The 21,059-nt window shown below is 40.9% G+C and overlaps 1 protein-coding gene across 8 annotated transcripts in view; it reads left to right on the top strand.

Moving 5' to 3' along the window:
• The window catches only part of fryl (furry homolog, like), a 70,889-nt gene that overhangs the window by 46,305 nt on the left and 3,525 nt on the right, over nucleotides 1–21,059 (top strand). For 3 of the 8 annotated variants that reach the window (XM_065956170.1, XM_065956175.1, XM_065956172.1), the window contains 15 exons: nucleotides 1,069–1,337; nucleotides 1,423–1,563; nucleotides 3,014–3,214; nucleotides 3,321–3,482; nucleotides 4,346–4,456; nucleotides 4,634–4,810; nucleotides 5,834–6,034; nucleotides 7,242–7,433; nucleotides 10,904–11,313; nucleotides 14,147–14,354; nucleotides 14,451–14,600; nucleotides 15,527–15,625; nucleotides 16,480–16,548; nucleotides 18,546–18,563; nucleotides 19,327–19,437. In XM_065956170.1, coding sequence (XP_065812242.1) covers nucleotides 1,069–1,337; nucleotides 1,423–1,563; nucleotides 3,014–3,214; nucleotides 3,321–3,482; nucleotides 4,346–4,456; nucleotides 4,634–4,810; nucleotides 5,834–6,034; nucleotides 7,242–7,433; nucleotides 10,904–11,313; nucleotides 14,147–14,354; nucleotides 14,451–14,600; nucleotides 15,527–15,625; nucleotides 16,480–16,548; nucleotides 18,546–18,563; nucleotides 19,327–19,437 — 2,519 coding nt within the window. The remainder of the gene's footprint in view (nucleotides 1–1,068; nucleotides 1,338–1,422; nucleotides 1,564–3,013; nucleotides 3,215–3,320; nucleotides 3,483–4,345; nucleotides 4,457–4,633; nucleotides 4,811–5,833; nucleotides 6,035–7,241; nucleotides 7,434–10,903; nucleotides 11,314–14,146; nucleotides 14,355–14,450; nucleotides 14,601–15,526; nucleotides 15,626–16,479; nucleotides 16,549–18,545; nucleotides 18,564–19,326; nucleotides 19,438–21,059) is intronic. The other 5 variants (XM_065956176.1, XM_065956171.1, XM_065956177.1 and 2 more) reach the window with 2 other exon arrangements.

The raw sequence follows: 21,059 nt of genomic DNA, 5'->3' as shown, positions 1-21,059 counted from the left end.
AAGAAAGTGCCTACAGCTGACTTCATCATAGAATCAACTTTTTTGTATTTTCTTTAAAGGAGAAAAACAGTACTATTAAAACAAGTTTGTTTTTGTTAAACTAAAAGTTAATCTCTCTAGAGTATGTCTTTTTTCCAATGTTGTTAAGCACTCAAAACATCATACTCACATGGCAGACTTAAAGGAAGAATGTTAAACTTTTTGATCCATTAGATATCGCCCTTGAGCACCAGCATGAAACCAAAACAAACTGCTGTTTGGCACCACACTGAATCCTCCGTTCTTCGACAGCGACACACCTCCAACCTCTGTTCACTCACATTTGCACAAAGGAGTTATCGAATTGGAATGCACCATAATTCAGCACTAAGCGCAAGCGGCAAACAGAGTTGTCCTTGTCTCGAGCTGCATTGTTGTGTTAGCAGGCTAATGGCAGCGCTCTTTAGTTAGCTCATGGCTTCACATTGCATGTAAATTTACAGGGAATGACCATGATCTAAAAACACTTGTGTGTCATTCATATAAGCAGTGAGTACAGTTTGTTTGTTATTCTTCATTTCTCTAGTCCCTCACTTAAACAGCTTTTATACGCAAGGGGATGAGTCGGCTGGCCGTCCTGTCCCTGTAAACACGCTGTAAATACAGCTCAGACAACATCACAGACAGTGGTACTCGCGTGTCACACTCATTGTACACAGTCATGCGTCAGAGAAATATTTACAGAGGATATACTCGATTCCTGCTGTATTTAAGTGTAAAATGTTGCACATTCTTCCTTTAACAGTTTGTTGGGTGGCTCCAGTAATATACTGGAACAATTCCCAAACTTTGTGATGCTAGTACACCCCTCAATAATTAACACATGTCCAATTTTAAACCACAGGCATTATACCAAAATAGACTTTTCTTTCCTCTAATTCGAGACAGATTTAATTACAATCATGTAAGTCCTGGTTCTGTCCATCTTTTTGTCACTATATTATTTGCATCTCTGTTATTAGTTGTATTCATCAGTTTACTAAACATGACCTTTTCCATTCTCTGTCCATCTTTCTGTCATGTCTGCAGGTTTTCCTCTGAACATTCTGTGCCTCCTACCACATCTCATCCAGCACTTTGACAGCCCCACTCCTTTCTGTAAGGAGACAGCTGATAAGATAGCAAAGTTGTGTGCAGAGGAGAAGTCTGCCACACTCTCAAACCTGGCTCACATGATGAGTCTGTACAGCACACACAGCTACTCCCGTGACAGCACCAACTGGATCAATGTGGTCTGTCGCTACCTCCACGATGCCTTCGCTGAGATCACCTTAAACCTGGTCACGTACCTGGCCGAGGTACGTCGGATGTTACATTAAACTTGTTGCCTGTTGAAAATACACAGAGATTAAATCGTGCCGATTTCTGCACTTTTTCTCTCAGTTGCTGGAGAAGGGCCTTCCCAGCATGCAGCAGTCCCTGCTGCAGATCATCTACAGCCTGCTGAGTCACATCGACCTATCAGCAGCCCCCGTCAAACAGTTTAACCTGGAGATCATGAAAATCATCGGGAAATACGTTCAAGTGAGCCTTAGCTTGTTGCATACAAAATGTTTAATTGTTTCACATATTTAAATCAGAAATGTTGATTACATGAGGAATATCAGTATAAAACATAAAAATGGCAATAACAACAACTAAATAAAAAAAGAAAATGAAACATCTCCAACTAAACAGAATTGTTCATAAGCATGAAACAATCAAATACAGTTTTGCAGTGGTTGGATCAAATAGGAAACATTTGGTTCACATATTACATGAACACAGCGTCACTAACCAAAAGATCTATCACCATCTACATTCAGGTGTTTCAAATATGATAACACACCTCAAGTTTCCCTCATTTTACCAACATCTTTCTGCTCAACCAAATCTAAAATAAATGATCCTCAAATACTTTGTGGTCTTTTCTACCTTTAAACATAAATATATTTCCTATCTATTGTAAGGCCAGTCTTTCTGATGAAACTTGTCATAACTGACTATGTTCATGGTTTTCAAAGAGAGAGAGCCTTCAATCAAGCACATATAGACGTTTTCCCCCACACTCCCATTGAAACTACAAGCAGCATCTCTCTAAAAAGGGACTCTGCTTATTTTCTATCTATTTCATAATTATTATTTATTTTGCATGGGAAGTGCTGTGTATTTTTGAATTAGCCATTTCTATTGTCATATATTGATAGTTAATTCCCAAGCCTCACTGCATATGCAGATCAGTTCACCCAAATGTTCTGCTGAATAACATCCATCTAAGAGTCCGCTCTGTTCATGCAGCGCAGGTTTGGCCTGTCAAAAATATTATACAGACCTGACAGTTTTGATCACATGTTAAAATCAGTGCTGTCACTTGTTAAATGTTGTTTTTCTTCGTACTTACTCAGAGACTATATAGTAACTATAGTAACAGCCATTTATACCTACAGCCTGATGTATGTCAGTACATGATCTGGTCCATAAATAGCACCACAATAGAGTATAAAAAAGAATACCATATATTACAGGGTCAGGTTCGGAGGCCTTTTTGATGCAGCCTCGGTTCTTTATTGAAGCCTTTCACCATGCTGACCCAGGGCACTAAATGCTCCTCACTCAAAACTGCATGTCACAGCTGTGTTAATGTTCCTGCCTCAGGCCACTTCTCTGCCGGCTCAGAACCAGAGCTGCATTTTGTAGAAGGCATTCAGCTGGTGTGTATACATTATACCCTGCATGTGCACTGGTGTGCACTGGGAGTTATATTTTCTAGGCATCCTTTTGATGTTTCCATACATTTTAGATGGGCCATACTTTGAATAAAGGGATACAAAGGCTCAAATGCATTCAGAGACCGAGTCCACAGCTGATGTGTGTAGGGGGAAGGCTTGGCCTTCTGAGGGAAATATGCTCATTCACATTCATGCGTTCACTAGAAACACCTACACAACCATATCTCACAATGGATTCATTATATTTCTGTGCTTGTTTTTCTCAGAGCCCTCATTGGAAGGAGGCCCAAAACATTCTGAAGCTGGTTGTGTCTCGCTCTGCCAGCCTCGTTGTTCCAGACGATGTGCAGCGCTCATACAGCACTGAATCATGTGGCTCTCCAGAAATTGCCTTTACGCGCATATTTAACAACTCTTCTAAGGAACTGCCTGGAAAAACTCTGGACTTCCACTTTGACATCTCAGAGGTTTGTCTCTTCCTTCTCCAGTAAATCATCAGTACACTGCTTTGTCTTGTGTCTACACTACTCTCTGCTTAATTTGATTATTAACCGGCATTGTGTGACACTGCAGACACCAATCATTGGGCATAAGTATGGTGACCAGCGTACTGCAGCAGGCAGGAATGGAAAGCCACAGGTAATTGCTGTGACTAGGAGTACGTCCTCCACATCATCCGGATCTAACTCCAATGGGCTCGTCCCAGTGAGCTGGAAAAGGCCTCAACTCTCCCAGGTACTGACTCACACAGTAAAACAACATCCAAAAAAAACCAAAAAATGAATAATGTAGAACCCAGGTACTTACTTTTTTGACCTGTGCTTTTTAATATCTTTGGGTGTAAATTATTTAAAGATACAGTTGCTCCCGTAGATTGCTTCAGCTGCCAGCTGTGAAGCAGGCTACACCGGCTGTAGCGTAATCCTTGGGGGTCCTATCAAAGTATTTGACAGGCCCAGACTTTAATTTTAAGTGTCTTAGGTAAGATGCTTTTAACTTTTCACAGCCACCAGTCTTCATTGAATTAAACAATAGTTTTATCCAACAAAACATTGGAACTGCTCGTCTACTGCTGCCTCCATTCTTTCTTCTGTGTCTGAATCTTATTGTGTGGTTCAGAAATAAAAGATCTCAACTAACTATTTGAAACACCATACAATTCTTAAAGTTGACCTAAGATGCTGATCACCATTTTAAAACGTACATAATGTTACAATGTTGGATGTCCATACTAAATGTGGCTCAAAGAGACAGCAGCTGAAACCATATCGTTTCAGGCAGAAGCTAAAAGGAGGGTTTTTACTGATGCAGGTATCAGATAAATAAGGAGTTTTTGAGCTGCTCTAATTGTTTCACAGAGTTGAAAGGTCAAAATAAGCATAATATGGGATATTAAATGCCACATGCATCAGGAATATCAGGGAACAAACATGGCACTTGTGAAATATATTTTTATAAATGTTAATTGTCAACTGTGGAAACAAAAGCTGTAAGTGTTGCTCTACATATTTCTCTTTATTACACTGTAACTCTCTCCCTCTCGCTACAGGAAGTACAACACTTAGTTTTCTTACTGTGTTCATGTGTTCTTGTTACAGAGAAGAACCAGGGAGAGGCTGATGAATGTGCTGTCTTTATGTGGCCCAGAGTCTGGCATTCCCAAAAATCCATCTGTAAGACTCCTCTCCTACTCTAAAGCCTCAGACAAGGTCTCTGTAAATCCACTGATAAATCCACTGTATGTTGTGACTGTGTTGTCTTTTTGCTGTGGGTGATTTGATTGAATTTTAATTTGAAGTGATTTATTGAAATGTTTTATGCATATACAACAGTTGTCCTTGACAATGTGACAACTAATGGTCTCCGTGGTTTTTTTTACATGCCAGGTGGTATTTTCATCCAGTGAGGATCTTGACTCAGCAGACCAGCAGACCAGTCTCATTCCCACAGTGGAGGAGGTGGTCAGAGAAGAGGAGGTGCAGGGAGAAGATACGGGCAGTGAGCAACAGTTTGGTGTCTTCAAGGACTTTGACTTCTTAGATGTGGAGTTGGAGGATGCCGAGGTGAAAATTAACACTGACACACACACACACGCAAAAAAAGGCTTTTTGTATGTTTCAAAAGGAAGTCACCCTACATGTAAGAAAAATACTAAAGATGATATATTAGGATGAATGTGGAAATGTTGGCAGTGGATTCTGAGGTTGTTAAAGTTTTTGACACTTCTTTGATAATGTGTTTGAAAACAAAACCACCTCTGCTATTGAATGATCTATAGTTTAAAAAAGTATAGAAACTACATCTATGACATAAGACAGTTGTGTGGGAGAGGAATTAATCACTGCTGAAGTTTTGCCTGCAATATTTGATAATTGAAAACCAGAAATGAACCACTATTCGTTATCTAGGACTTCTATATTTGTTGCTGTGGTGTCAATACAGGTATCAACATGCTTTGATTTTTACTATCATAACAAATATCTCAAAATTCTGGTATCCCATCACAGCTCAACTACTTGCATAAAGCATCCGTAAATATACACATTACACACCCTGACAGATTTCAATGCTCAGTTCTAATACTTTGTCATCTCTACTATCCAACACTCAGACTCTAGTTGTGTTGTTCCAAATTAACAACATTTGTGTCTTGTTTGTCTTTTTGTCCTGACTGCTGTAGTAGAAACATGTCTCTGTGTAGTAACTAGTCTTATGTCTACTAACACACGTATTCCTTCTCTTCTCTTGCCTCAAGGAGTTGCAGGTAAGTGTACGGGCCACAAAGCTTCTTAGAGGCGCTTTCCTCTGCAGTGCCCCCCATGTCTCATATTGTCATAGAGTAAAGTGCTGTAGTGCGCTTTGCTTGAAAATTCTTGCTACTCCGGTTGTGAAAGCCCCTTCTTCATAGTTTTAGAATATTAAATACTTTTCTATTCCCCCCCCCCAAAAAAAAAGATCACCCACTCATGCGTGTTGTGTTTTTGTGGATTGTTTGTATACATTGTGTTTGTCTCGTGCTTGTGTTCACTTTTGTGAGATCTTTCCCCTGGCTGTCTCTCACTGCTGTTGTCTTGGTCATCCTGCAGGGGGAGAGCATGGACAACTTCAACTGGGGGGTGCGTCGCCGCTCCCTTGAGAGCATGGACAAAGGGGACACGCCGTCTCTGCAGGAATGCCAGTTCACCGGCAGCACGCCAAGCCTCAACCTCACCAACCACGAGGACACCGACGAATCATCTGAGGAGGAGGTACTGAGCGCTAGCCAGATTCTCACCCGCTCTGGCCTTGTAAGTTTCACTCCCAATCAGGGTCCCCCCCTGCCCCCCCCGCCCCAAATCCGCCCCACCATGCTCCTCACACAGCCCGCTGGCATGGTGTGCGTGTGTGTGTGCGTTCTGAGCTGGACCTGCTGCAGGTGTGGACAGGGGCTAGATGCTTGCTTCTTCGCTGGTGGTAGATCCCCCCCTCTTCAGCCCCTGTTCCTCTCACTGCTAAAATTAATGCTGCTGTCATTTCTTATATTTCCATGAGTACAGGTCAGGATAATCGCCCCCCCCAGAATTTGTTGGACATTATCCCAAAAAAAGATCCCAAAGATTATTGATTTTAGGAAAAAGACAAGTAGAAATGGAGTTTTCATCATTTAGATTTAATTAAATTGTGATAATTAAGTACGGCAAGTGTCAAAATTCAGAATAACAGCATGTTCCTTTTCACTTTTCACAAGTTTGGCTGCTCTCGTCTATACTTCTCCTCTTTGCTTTGGTTTGCTTTGCAGCAGAATCTTTTAAAAGCTGCCAATGCCGTTAACATTAATGCTTTACCTCGGTCTAATGGGGATATATATTTATTTTCTCTTCTTCTGCTCTTCTTGCTCTTGGTAGTGCACGGTGAGAGAATGAGCTTTTGCCTCTACTGGATATTTGATATATATATATATGAATAAGTAATATTCTTTAACACTAGACGAAATAAGCATGCAGCACTATGTGTGTGCTGAAGCAGGATTGTAGAAGAATGAAGTAGAAGATTTTATTTATGTTGGCATGATTTCACTTCTTGCCTGGATAAATGTAAAATTTCTGAATCAATTGAATGGAAGACTAAAATACTAAACACGCTCTGCTTGATGCAAAAACATGGTTCATGTTACTGTTTTGTCCGACTGTAATAAAAAGACACAAACATTATTGTTGAATCCATATGAACATGAAACCAGTGCAAAAATAAGTAATGTTAGAGTAAATTCAGTATCACTGTAACTCTAAGAGAAAACAGGCATTTAGTGGCCAAATGATATACAACAAACATTTTGAGATTCATTTGAAAGAAGAAAAAAATCCCTCAACCATTTTAAGAAATCCCCTTAGATTAAGTTGATTCCACTCTGTGTTGAAATAAAACCAGGTGATGCTGTTTTTTCTCACATTTTGTTTTGTGTCTTTGCTTTGCTGCAACACAGATGCTAACCTGTTCTAATGTCTTCCTATTCAGCTGAACAGTGACTCTGCAACCGACGACACAGCATCCAACCATGTGGACTCTCTGCAGCAGTCTCAGGAGTCGTCCAGCAGCGCCCTGACGGAGGAGGCAGGCAGCCTACCGTCTCTACCCTCCCTTCCCCGTCTGGATAGCCCCATTTTGGAGATGGCCCACTCAGACAGTGCCAGCAGCCAGCTGCCTGAGGTGGGATCAATCGGGAGCAGCAATAAACTGTGGTGCTCGGGTGCTTTCTAGCTCGCCTTCTGCCTTTCTGTTCAACCTTTCACTGCTTATGCTGTTTTTCTTGGCTTTTCTCTGTAGACAGGAGATCAGGGCTAACTTCAGGGAGTTTCAGATTGGGGGGTAAAAGTTCTGGTTCTGTGTCTGCCTGTTTTCGGGGGAAGACCATGTGTGCTCCTCTTGCTGCTTCTAACTCCATCTAGCAGCACTTGCTCTAACGCTTTGCTCTGGTTGTGGTTACTGAAGTCTAGTCCCTTTTTTAATGGTATATGTGTTTATAGTCATGCGGTGGGGATGGCATGTATGTCTCAGCTTGCTTGCTATGTGATTTAGGGGGAAACGAAAAAAAAAACACTCACCTCAGGTTAGCTGTTACTGCTCACCTCCAATAACACAGCATCTGACCATTCCAACTAAATCCTCCATTAAACACTTGTGAAATGGACACCAGCTGTTTAACCTTCGGCAGAAGCATGTGTGAGTATACGTCCTCAACAAGTGATGCATTCAGTCAAGCCAATTTAAACCTCTTTAATTTGCAACTGTATTAACAAGCAAAAGCATTTCTTCTCCTTCTACTGACATTTATCACTTTTACTAACAATGGTGAGTAAATTATGTTGTTGTCTGGACTTGCATTTCAACTTACTTTGAAAATCTTACAGAATTCAAAATGCCCAATATTATACCTGGTATTTATTTGCCTAAAGGCCATATTCAATAATCTTGGATTTAGAAATGTCAAGTTTCAGGGTGAAGTGTCTTTTCCTCAGCGCCAGCATCTTTATCAGTTGTTTTCAATGGGTAGGGAGCGTTCACAGCAGAAAGCGGCCGCCTGGATGAAAAGCGCAGCGCCCAGCGTCTTTTTTACAAGCACTCTGCTGTTTTTGTGCGAGCGCTCAAGGTGACATCACACGGGCGCTCTATTCAAAATGTTTGATATTCCCCGTATTTTAGCCTCTTACCTTGTACCCACATCCTCTTCGCTCCGTGTCTGCTAGGTTAAAAAAGGATCTCAAATATCAAACATGCGGTAAAAAGTAACTGAGCCGTGTTGGTCATACAGCGGGCGTTGTCCACAAACTGTTGTCATAGAGACAGGACGGACGTGCTACTCTTTTCTTCTCAGAGCACAAACGCTTCATGCAAACACTCCTGAGCACACAGACAAGGCTTTTCTGCCCGCAAAAAACGCCAGGTGGACACGGGGCCTTATAGAGCATCTCTTTAGCTCAGTTACTAACAGGGCGGAAGAGTCATAGGCGGTGTTGGGTGGTGATGGTGATATCCTCTGAGAGCGATTAACAACTTTTTGGGGCTTCCAGGGTAGCCAGCATTTAGAGATAAAGTACTCTTTGTGTTACCATCATGTACCGTCTGACTAGAAACTTGGGAAACAAAAATGGCATCAGCCTTTATAGACTTTGTCTTGCTGTGGATTGTAAACTGCGCTCACATGCATATGCATGTAAAAGGACATTAAAGACAAGACTTTTAAAAATCCAGGTTTCAAAATGCTTTACAAAGGCAGCTAAATAAACAAGCAGGTGGTCAAAGAATAAGCACAGCTAGGATTAAGAAATAACATATTAAAGACAACAAATTAATTTATAGGAAAATCCGGATGAATCCAGAAAGGCTTGCCGATGAAAGTATGTTTTATGAAGAGACTGAATAGAGATCATTCAATCACTCAGCTCACCTGATTTCTTCGGGCAAATAGTTCCACAGATTTGGAGCCTTCACAGCAAACACTCTAGACATACATGTGGCTCGTATGCTATTAACAGGTCTGAAATACATCTTGGAGTACAGCCATTGAGAGCCATAAAAGCCATCAGTTAAATCTTTAAATATATTCTAAAACCTACAGGAATAAAACAGGTGTTAATTATGTGTTCAGACTTTTTATCTCTCTGTGCTGAGTCAAAGCCTGCTGAAATGCTAGTGGACAATCCTACTTTTATAACAGATGAAATGCCCCACATTCTGAAAACTTTCCACCACTCAGATTTATTTAATCAAAAAAATACTGGTAGTGCAGTTTGGACCTCAAATGGAACAAAATGTGACCGAACAAAGAGATGGAACAAAACAAAAATGTTTAAAAAGTGCTTTGTAGACTTTTGCAAAAACAAAAAATTCCAGACATACATAATGGCTCTACAGCCCACTTTCGGGTCCCAACCCACCAGTTGAGAACCACTGCTAAAGACATTTTTAGTAAAGCAGCAGCCTTCTAAATAATAAAACATGATTTACATATTATATTTAAACTGGTATATCACTCTGCATCTTTTCATGTCATGTCTGTTTTTGCAGAGCATTATGGAGTTTAATATCATAATATCATAAAACAGTATCAATAGATTGTTAGTATGATAAAGCAGCATCAATATCAGCATCTATCAAAGCCTAAGGAATGTTATCCCAGCTGAACTGATGTAACTTTTCTAGCAACTCGTTTCCAGCTGACGCTCTCAAGATCACCCCAAGGACATCTCCCCCATCACAGCCCCGGCGGCTCTTAGTGTAATGAGCCCCAGATAAAACCATCAATACTCTTACTCATTCCCTCTAGGATGGCCACGGCCACTTCTAAAAGCTTTCTGTAATATAGCGGCTGTCTCTATGAGTTACTGGCGGCTTGCCATGCTCAGTTTTTCCCGATGCATTAGACTTTTAAATAAAAACAGAAGACAGGGGAAAAACAAGGGATCTTAATTAGAGGCCCGTGTCTGTGCTATCAACATACCCCTCTCTTCCATTACATCAACATGGCTACTTTACATGCAGAATGTATGTGGATTTTCCTGGGTCTGAGTCGGAGATGGTGGCTGTTCAGATATTGTTTGTTAAATGTTAATTACAGCTGTTCTGTGATTTGTTAAAGCACTAAAACCATCTGTCACTTAGGGGTTGTTATAGAGTGCAGATCATGAATCAGTGCGTCAGAGTGCGTACAGTACATCTCATTCATCTGCTACCCTGTTAACTTATTCCACCGTGCTGCTATTGTTTTATTAGCGTTAAGGCTGGGTGTTTAATGTCGTTTCATTGATTGATTAACAGTGACTTCTGTTTTAGTGATTCTTCTTTATTTCTTAAATTTCTCATGAGTGACATTAGCTTTCACAGGAAGACATAAGAGGGGATATTGAGGGAAGTGGAGACAGTAAAAAAGTGCTGACTTAAAAGTCCCTCTGGTATCATTGAAACTATCATGTGAGTGTAAGTGCAGGTTATAGCGGTTTTAATTCAATCTGTAATCGAGATTCAGAATGGAAACTGTGTTCTCAAATTGATTTTAAGATGAACCGCTGTAATAACGACCAGGGGATAACTGTTGAAGAAAAAAAGGTTATTTTAATGTGTTTTTATATAATTGATCTGTTAACCTGCTCCTGAGCGCCCCCCTCTGGCTTATTTTACAGGACGCTGTGAGCATGACAGCGGCAGACGAGCTGAGCAGCAGCGTGAGTGAGGACACAGGGTTTTGCAGCGCCCCCCCTCTGCCCTCTGATCCCCAGGATCTGTGTGACCTCCCGGACTCACAGGATGCTCAGGAACCCCAGGAGATCCAGGACCCTCACGAAGACCTGGAGCCTGCCCCCCCTCCCCCGCCGGCCATAGACACTCCACCAGGGTCCCTCTCTGAGGAGGACCCCCAAACTGTCTTGCCCCTGAATCTGCCCCTGCCGATGCCATCTGAGACAAAGGCGGACGTGGATCTGGACCCGGACAGCACCTGTGGGTCTATGTGGGAGGAAGATGTGACACAGGCGTTGAAGGAGCTCGATGAGCGCTGTGAGGAAGAGGAGGCCGACTTCTCTGGCATGTCCAGGTAAGGAGACTGTTTAGAATCAAGACCTGCACCCATCTTAAACAGAGAATCTGAAAAGATATCATGATCCATGATTCATTATCAGTGCTATGTAATTATTTTTTATCTGTAAATTCAGTTTTCTGAATGTCTTTTGACACTTAGTATTTTTACATGAACAGTTAAGTTGAGCTACAGTCAATTGTCTCATTGGGCTACTTGAAGCTTGTCCCAGTTTACATGCAGTAAAGGGAAAATCAACTTGTACTGGTATGTCTAACTTGGCTGTAGTAGCTGGTGATAAGCCCCCTTTAAGCTAGTAACTCAGGACCTTCATCTGTTGACCTACTGCATCACATACCCAACAATTGACAAACAAGTTAGCAAGTAGCCAACTGATTGTGTGTCGAACTTCACAGCTTTGTACATTTTGTCTGACACATCATAAACTGTGCTTCCTCATCTGTATAGAGATGTGTGGTTCTGCTCGAGCACTTGCCAAGTCGTTCCCTTCATACCTTTTTTTTCTTCATGCCTTTTATTGGTATTCATACTGGTTAACTTCTGGGTCAAAGTCTAATGCAGGGACTGCTGCGCATGCTCAGGACGCCTAAAGGCCAGTTTGGGGGTGATCAAGGTGTATACAAGCAATAATAAGTCGACCCCCATCAACATTATCCATGTGTGTTCGCTCCAATTTGAGAAATTCAACTTAGTACGATTTCAGTTGGATTAAAATGTAAACATGTATTTTGAAAGTCCAGTTTAAGTCAGACTTGCACAATAAATTGACTTTCTAAACATCATGTAAACAAACTGATATCGATGGGACCCACCAAAAAGAGATGTGAACTACTAGAGAATCATTTCACATGACTATGACTTGAGTTTACTGTTGTTGTCATTTTCTTCATGGTCAGAGACGAATGTAACAGCGTCACATGCATCTGCTTTGAGCCTGTTGATAGGTCATACATGACTGCATCCCACAATAATGTGAAATTTGCGGTTTTCTCTTTCTGGCCGAGTGCACATGATCGGATTTAGAATTATTAAGTTAACTTACTAACTTAGGATAGACTTAAAGAAGGCTTCACCAATTTATAACATTTTATATCACAAACACACAAAGCAGATGTCTCAGTCAAGCAAAGAACTACACACATGGCTTCTGTATATTGGATTGGTGTTGGGGTGGATAAACGTTGATTTTACATTTTAAAAGACAAGCAAGAGATGAGTTGGAAATTTAATTCATAAGAAAGCTGTATCCTGTTGGGAACTGTTCAGTGGGCTGTATCCTGTTTCTGCTGGCTGTACTGTCTCTGTTGCAAATATCAAACATGTTTCATTTTTACAAAAGTGATAGAAAGCTGTAAATAGATATTAAAAGTATTTGGTAGAGCTCCAATCTGGTCTGAAATTTTAACATGTCTATAAAGCCCTAAATGTTCCTCTAGTGTTGGACCAGCCTGAAAGAAAATTGTGAATTAAGATGAATAATGGACAAAGTAGGAACTGCCTTGTCTGAAATGTATCACAGTAATCCAAAAGAAGCATGGGATGAGATGCATCCAATCTGTCAGTTTAGCTCAGTCAGTGATTGGTGGATTGTGATTTATTGATCACACTGTTCGTTTGCTTGGAAGTTAATTAATCACAGCAGTACATTGAGGTTTTTACAAGGTCACACATTGAAGTAACCAATGTCTGCTGTGTAGCAGAGCTTATGTTATTTTTTAATGAGTGTAGAAGTACAACATTATTATTATTATTCAGTTTTTTTATTGTGATAAAAGTCTGTTCAGGGGGGCAAAACAATGGTTTGGTGTTTTGCTTCTTACTGAGGTATATGGACCATAGTGTGTGGCTTTTGAGGTTGGCACGATGAGTAATGTCTTTCTTGGCGTGGCTCCCGAGTGGGCTGAAACCATGAAGGAGGGCCAGGGTGGGCTGGCAGTGGTCCACATTCAAACAGTCCCTCTTCAAGGTGGGCCAATTCTGGTCGAAGTGGTAAAGTCACAGTTTTTAACTACACTGAAGCAATGCTTATTTACACACATACTTAGCCTTCTGCTTCCATACATCACTGTGCTCAAGATCTTCACTTAGCTGAGCCACACATGATTTATAGGCACGTGTTTGAGTAGGTTGTACTCAGAGCGATTGTCTGAAAACAGCAGGTCACTAAGCAGTTTAGTGTTTTTCTCTGTGCCAGGATTTATGTGAGTGGGTAGAGAGGAAGATAAAAACAACTTCTCTGTCAGGTCGGGAGCTGCCTTTGTTGTGCAGAAGAGAGTGTGTGTGATTGTGTGTGTGGATGCCAGGCTCATAGAGAGCTCTCTGCAGTCCTGTGTGGGATGGGAGTGCAGTGCGCTAGTGCTGTTAGCAGTTGCAGCACAGCCGAGTTACAGACGAGGGGAGAGAGTGAGGGAAAGAGAAGCGATAGTTGGGGTGAGGATGAGGACAGAGACTGTGTCCGCTACAGCGCTCGGCAGCGCAGGCTTTAGATACTTATATTCTGTCTGCTTCTTCAGGCTGTTTGGTCCGACAGGCCTGTGAGTATCTGAATGTGTGTGTGTGTGAGAGAAAGGGAGATGTTAGAATGATGCTAATATGCTAGTAGCTCAAATGTTGTTGTTATGCTACAGCACTGCAGTAGATTAGAGCTCTCAAAACACTGCAGCAAAATCTGCAGTGAGGCAGGCAGAGATGGAGTAATGTGAGGTTGTTTACTTGCAGATGGAGAGGATGACGAGTGTGTGCGTGTGTGTTTACATTTGTCCTTCAGTGTAGACTGGGGGAGTGTAGAACATGTCGGATTGTAGCTTATTGGCCCCCGTGTGTGTTTCAGTCAAGATGAAGGTGACGCAGACTGCTTCCCAGAGATCCAGGCCTCTCCGCCCCCTTCGCCCTTCCTCTCTGCTATCCTGGCAGCGTTCCAGCCTGTTGCCTATGACAATGAGGAAGATGCTTGGCGTTGCCATGTCAACCAGATGTTGTCAGACACAGATGGTTCCTCTGCTGTTTACACGTTCCACGTGTTCTCCAGACTCTTTCAGGTAAATGCCTTCTCTTTTTTTTCTCTTTTTTATTTTTTTGTTCCTATAACCTTGTTTACTAGTTATCATTCTCATTCTCCTCTTTGTTTTCTTCAGAACATTCAGAGGAAATTTGGCTCCATCACACATTCATCTGTTCGCTTTCTCGGGGAAAGGCTCCAGCGAATGGGTAACCAATTCCTCAGCTCCCTGGAAGTCATGACATCCCGCTCGCAGTGCCCCACAGTGCTGCTGGATGCAGAGACGGTGAGAGAGTTATGCATGGTTGTCTGCAATCATTTTAAATACGATTTTTCAATCAAAACCGTAATTGACATGCCGATAAAATTGTCAGTCTGGCAGAATAAAAACAATGTTATTAAAAAATTGGTGAGTGTTCAAACCCTGCAGTAATTACATATTGGTAGAACAGAAATCTTAAAAATAACTTGAACTGCAGCTGCTGAGATCCAAACCAATTACCCTGCTCCTGTCTTATTTTCTTATTTTCCAGATATTTTTAAACTTTAAGCTTGACTTCAGTTATAATATCATAATTCCATTGCAACCCCTGTTGTTAAATTCTAGGGGTTTTCCTAGGAGACTCATGTCCTTGTGGGTTAACCAGAAATTAAAATTCAGACTAACTGACTAGTCTTAAAGTGAGATAACACTCAGAAAAAAATGACTGCAGTTATACAATGTAGCTAGGTTTGCTCAGTGTGACAAATGTTAGCAGCCCTCCTTTTTGTCTCAATTTTCTCAAACTAAAAACTGCCTTCTTGTGCTGCTCTACGAGAGGCTATCTGTTTGCTGTGCTTGTTTCAATCAAGGTTGTAGAGCGAGAATTGCAGGCCCATTAATCAGGGCTACAGCACTGGCAAGTTGGCGTCTGTGTTGCAGTTTAAGCATAACATTTGACAGACATCGAGGGCCAACGTCTAAAAATATAAATAATTCATTTAACCAATTAGTTATTCTGGTGCTGACTAGTGAGGGTGCTGACGTTTAGTCGACTCAACTTGCTCGTCCCTAATGTATACTGATAAATATTTTGAATAATCTTTAGGTTGTTCACATTATTTTACAGTAATGTGTATGTGGGTCCTACTGTAGATATTTTTGTGTCATGTGCTCTGTACGTATCGGCTGTTGTTGTTGGTTAATGTATGTGGTGTCCTGTCTTGTTGTAGCTGGTCTCTTGTGGACTGTTGGAGACTCTGAAGTTTAGTGTGCTGGAGTTGCAGGAACACCTGGACACCTACAACGCAAAGAGAGAAGCAGCAGAGCACGTAAGTCCTCACACTGACTTCCACCATATCTGCTTCAGCATTCTCTTAGAACCTTTTTCCCTCAGGACAGATTGCATGACATCCTGTGCGATTCTAAAGACTGCATCAGCTGCAGTTTAAGCTGCTGTGTCAGTATGTGTGTGTGTGTGTGTGTGTGTGTGTGTGTGTGTGTGCGTTAGCCAAAGACTTTCTAATAAAGGCCTCTCATCTCAAAGAGAGATGGGTTTAGGAAGTGTGTGTAAATTGCCCTTTATCCATCTGCCATCGCACCATAGAAGACCAAAAAGGACATGAAGACAAATAGCTGATGTTGTGCAAGATAAGCCCCAGTCCGTCTCATCAGCAGGGCAGACATTAAATCAGTGTTTGGTATGAGAAGATTTAGCAGCCGTTAGTTTCTGCATCACTAGTGACATCCCCGACTGAAGGGATAAAAATAACCCTCAGTGCTCCTAAATCAGTTATGGAGGGCCAGGCAGGAGGAGCTGTGAGCAGTGTGAGGAGGGGAGGGAAAGAGGGGGAGGGGAATGGAGAGAAGAGATGAGATTGCAGAGGGTTCTGGGATGCAGGAGCCCTAATTGAATGAGACGGCAATGGTCCCTGGAGGCCTAGATACTATCCCATGCTCTGGAACAGGCCTTCTTTAATTTGCTAAGTACAATACACTTATTAAATCTCCTCCCCAACCAACCTTTATGATGTACGCACACAGATGTAGATCCATCTAAAGGAGGGGGGAAAAATCTCTTGTATTGCACAAGTTACTGATCTTCCTTTTCCTCCTTTAATCCTTTTTGGTTTCTTTTTTTCTCCTGTCTTGTTTATCATCCACTTCTGTCCCTCCAATCCTGTAGTGGCTGGAAAACTGCAGGAAAACCTTTGGAGACAAAGACAGCAGCCAGCGGCCAAATACCCATGCAGAGGTAGGAATGAACGTACTTGATGGATGAGAAGGTTTACTGTAATCTGTTTTATAAAGTATGACATACTACAACTGAGGGGTTAATATTTGGATTTTGTTTCCAGTGATGTCTCTGCAGGTATTACGTTGAGTTATCATGATTTTTCTAAAAGGGTTTCTAAAAGGGATATTCCATCTTGTTTCTCGGGCTCACACTGCACACGTGAGCAAACTGTAAGTTGTGACATAGTTATGAACGTGACTGAGCAGAGTCACCTTCGTCATACACTTGGCATTGGACAATGTGCTAAATCATTTATTGGTGGCTTTAATGAGAACCTTTTGTCTTAACACATGGTTACGTTTCATGGTTATGTTAGCCAGTAAATAATTTTCAACCCAGCAAACAGATATGAACTCTGGGAGTCTTTTGTCTTGGATATCGTTAGCAAGCAAGTAGGATTGTACCAGAACTCTCAACTTAGATATGATACTTTAGTTAAACTATTTCAATACCTGTTTCAATAGCTTGGCAAAAATAAATAGAAGTCCTTGGGACCCAATATTGGATAATTTCTTGTTTTCAATGATCAAAAATTGCAGGCAATGTTTATGTATGGAACCTTGCCAACCTTTTTGTGCAATTTAGACAGTGTGCTGGAATTTGACTGCAATTTTAATGCATTTTTCCTTGTGAAATGGATGTCGCTTTTACTAAGCTTCAGTACTTTTTGATAGTATTGATCATTAAAATAACACATGGTATCGAAAAATTATTGAAAGGTGTCAAAGTATGGAACATTTTGACAACCTTACAAGCAAGTTAATTTTAGCTAGGTAGCTGTAATGCTGCTGCACTGCCTGGATCTAGCATCAGTAGCTTCTTTAAATTATCTTATAAAGTATAACCATAAAGATTAGTCACAAAGGTCTGGATTGAAAGCAGTTTCTACATTGATAAATTTTAGGCAGTCAGGCAGAGCGACCTGTCTGCCGATAAACACAAGAGACTGACTCTGAAAAACATTCCACGTTAGCTTTTCCTGCTAAAGCATCTTCTGTTTTTACCTGACAAGGCATGGACATGATCATGTCTTGTCCATCACCTTAACTTGTTAACCGAGTGACATACATTCACTGTGTAGAAGTAACAGCTAACATCAGTTTTCAGTCCGGATTGCTAACTAGCTGCTTAAGTGCAGCACACGTAACAGCATGTAAACTTACTATGACATGTCACACGGCTCCTGTTAGATGTTGCCATGGTTCTTACTCTTCAATACCTCTGACACCACATTGTCTGCCAATGAAGGGTAGCTCAAGTGCAGGTTATTCCCGTCTTTCATTTCCTGCAGTAAATGTATAAACAAGTTGAACTGTTGATGACTTAAAGAATCAGCTGATGTTATTTCAGTCTTAAAGTCATACGCTTCTTTTTTTAATGTTTTGGTATTCTCTCTGTTCTATACCACTTGAGTTTAAGCCACTCCTATTACTGGGTCTTTACTTTCTTAATATATAAAAATGTGTATGAATTTTAAATTTATTTTAATTAGGGTCAAAAATAAAAAATAGTTCAGTACTAAAAGACAGATGCACAGGGTTTCCACTTCTAACCTCAGTCTTTGCATGTTCTCTCACTCCATGTCCTTAAATTGATGACTCAACTTCCAGCACAGATCTGTGGATATCATACTCACAGCGTCCCTCTATGTTAAATTTCCACCCACAGAAAAGCTGTCTTAGTATAAAACTGATGTTCAACACATTCAGAGGTGTTTTACTCATCTCCCTCCTGCTGTAGCCTCTACCACGTTCTTTCTCTCTGTCTCTTTACACATGCTGTTATCCTGCCTCTTCAGAATAAAGGTTGAAGTGAGCTCACATGTGTTTGGGCACTGAGCCCTCCCTGAATGTGTCTCAGCTGCCGTGTTAAAGCTCACTAATTCTTGGTCTTTCTCTCCTTCTGTTTTGTTTGTTGTTGTTTTTTTTGTGTGACCTGCTCACCTTCTTGCTTAGCAAATGGAAAAACTAGCAGTAAGTGGTTCTCATATTATGGACTCTTAATAATCATGAAATCTGGACAAAACACTGATCATCTCATTCCTGTCTGTCCATATCTGCGCTGTATCCATCCTCGCCCACCTCTGTATCTCTGTCTCTCTGCCTCAATTGGTCATGTAACCCAGCTCGGCTCTCCCATCCACCCAATCATAATTTACTCTTTATCCCGTAATGCAATATGTCTTTTTTCTGTTGCTACATCCAGCACTATAATCAGTGTTTTAACTACTTTAGGCTGCACACTGATTCTGTCTGCAGATAGTTATGGACGTCAAAATGATTTCAGAGGCATTGTCTGTTTCAGTAGAGGACAGCGGAGAAATCATATTGCTGTCAGGATAACAACTTTTATTTTGCATGTGTATTATTTCCATTATCTGTTTTGTTTTACCATTTTTCTCCCTCCACATTTTCCTGGATTAGACACTTCTAATAACTTCTTTGGGCTTTATCCAGTCAGATAAATTGGTCCCAGTAGAGAGCGTCACAGGAGCTGGTGACGGATAATTTTCTAATAAAGATATCACGATTAATTCTACTAGTGGTAGACTCACCTCTCACTCCAAAGCACACAACCAGATACTCTAGGTCATGTTAACACCTTTCATCTACTCCCACGTCTCTAACCCAGGATACCCATCGGTCTAATCATGTGATCATCAGAGTGATGTCAGTGCAGGTCAGATCATTATGCCGGCTTGTGACTGTGTTAATGTTTCTGTTTCTGTCTCTGTAGGAGCTGGAGTTGTGTCGCAGGCTCTATAAGTTGCACTTTCAGCTGCTGCTGCTATTCCAGGCCTACTGTAAGCTCATCAGCAGGGTGGATACCATCAAGAGAGAGGCAGAGGTGAGACAAAAAAAAAAGAAGACTGTTTGAGAATAAGCTGAATGTGCATGAAAATGATTTTTGCTTGGGTCTCTGACAACATCTGGAAACATAAAATGTGTCTGAATATTTCATTTACATACACTTTGAGTTTCCTGTCTAAGAAAGGAACAGGGTGTTACACAGTAAAGAAATAAAATTACTCAGAAGTCAGTTGTAGATATGTTGTGCGAAAGCTAGCACCTGATCTGGTAAACGATAAGCTGCCTCGCTAACTGAGAGGCCAGCAGACAACAGCTGTGTCTCAATGCACTGGTAGCATCCTTTGAAGGACCCAGCCTTTGTAGCCTGTGTAGACCGCTCAGGCCGATCTGAAATGAGACTGTCAGTTCTACGAAGGATTTCCCATTTGCTTCACCAGCTGTCCCTCCCCTCACTGTTTCATTTCTAAGCACCAAACCCATTAACTTATCAACCTCAACAGCTGCAACGGACATAACCAATGTCTCATTACTTCATATTATTTTGAGATAATATGACATTTACTTACTTTTAAAAGTGTATTACTCGGCTGCTTGAGATTCCACCAGCTTGTTTGAATCTCGGGATATGTTTGGCCTCAAAGGATGCACTGAATGGATCCTACGGTGAGTGGGGCAAGAATGACACGTGTTGGACACATTTGAAGCAGCCTTTAAAACGGGATAGCCCTCGATGTGCCGCTGTTAACATCGGTCTTCAAATGGGCCCTGTGAAGGAGCAGCACTTAAATTGGGAAATAGCTTACTAACTGTACAAGGTTTTAGCATTCGTGCAAACTTGCTACTGACTTGACCTTTCATTAGTCATCCAGCTCGGAAACTGTCATGCAAAGTCTTGCATCAGCTCGGGAAAACAATATGTTCAATTCAGAAATGTACTATTATTTTAACCTTCTTTTATCAAGTTTTAAATGTTTCTTACGTAATCTGATAGTTGTTATTATTATGAGTCGTTAAAACACAGCTTGGCAATTCTGATTGCTGGATTAATTATCTCTAATGTCTGACACTTCTTTATAGCAGACTATTGTTTTTATTATAAGGCTGCTGGTAGTTTCAGTCAAATCAATAAATTATGGAGAAAATAGATGTCTGAGACAGGTGGCAAGTTCTTCAGCATCAGGATATGTTCAGTTTAATGTGAGTTATCAGGATATGTTCAGTTTAATGTGAGTTATCAGGATATGTTCAGTTTAATGTGAGTTATCAGGATATGTTCAGTTTAATGTGAGTTATCAGGATATGTTCAGTTTAATGTGAGTTATCAGGATATGTTCAGTTTAATGTGAGTTATCAGGATATGTTCAGTTTAATGTGAGTTATCAGGATATGTTCAGTTTAATGTGAGTTATAGAAGCTAAGGAGATCGATTTTAAGAAGAGAGTTGAATGTTTATTGTCATAGATCCAACTTAAGAAATGTCCTTTTTTTAGCAGAGTATTAACAATCATTTAAAATCGATTCATTTTCAAATCAATGTTTGTGTTAAATAATTGATTTCTTTAGTAAATAGCTGTGTATTAAGCCTGATTATGTGTGAAGGCAGGTCATTGTAGTAATAAACCATGACAATGTTAGTGCTGAAGTCTGTCCTGCGTCACT

This window comes from Labrus bergylta, chromosome 6 (assembly GCF_963930695.1).
Source record: "Labrus bergylta chromosome 6, fLabBer1.1, whole genome shotgun sequence".
Taxonomy (NCBI): Eukaryota; Metazoa; Chordata; class Actinopteri; order Labriformes; family Labridae; genus Labrus; species Labrus bergylta.
This window is presented reverse-complemented; position numbering and strand designations above follow the sequence as displayed.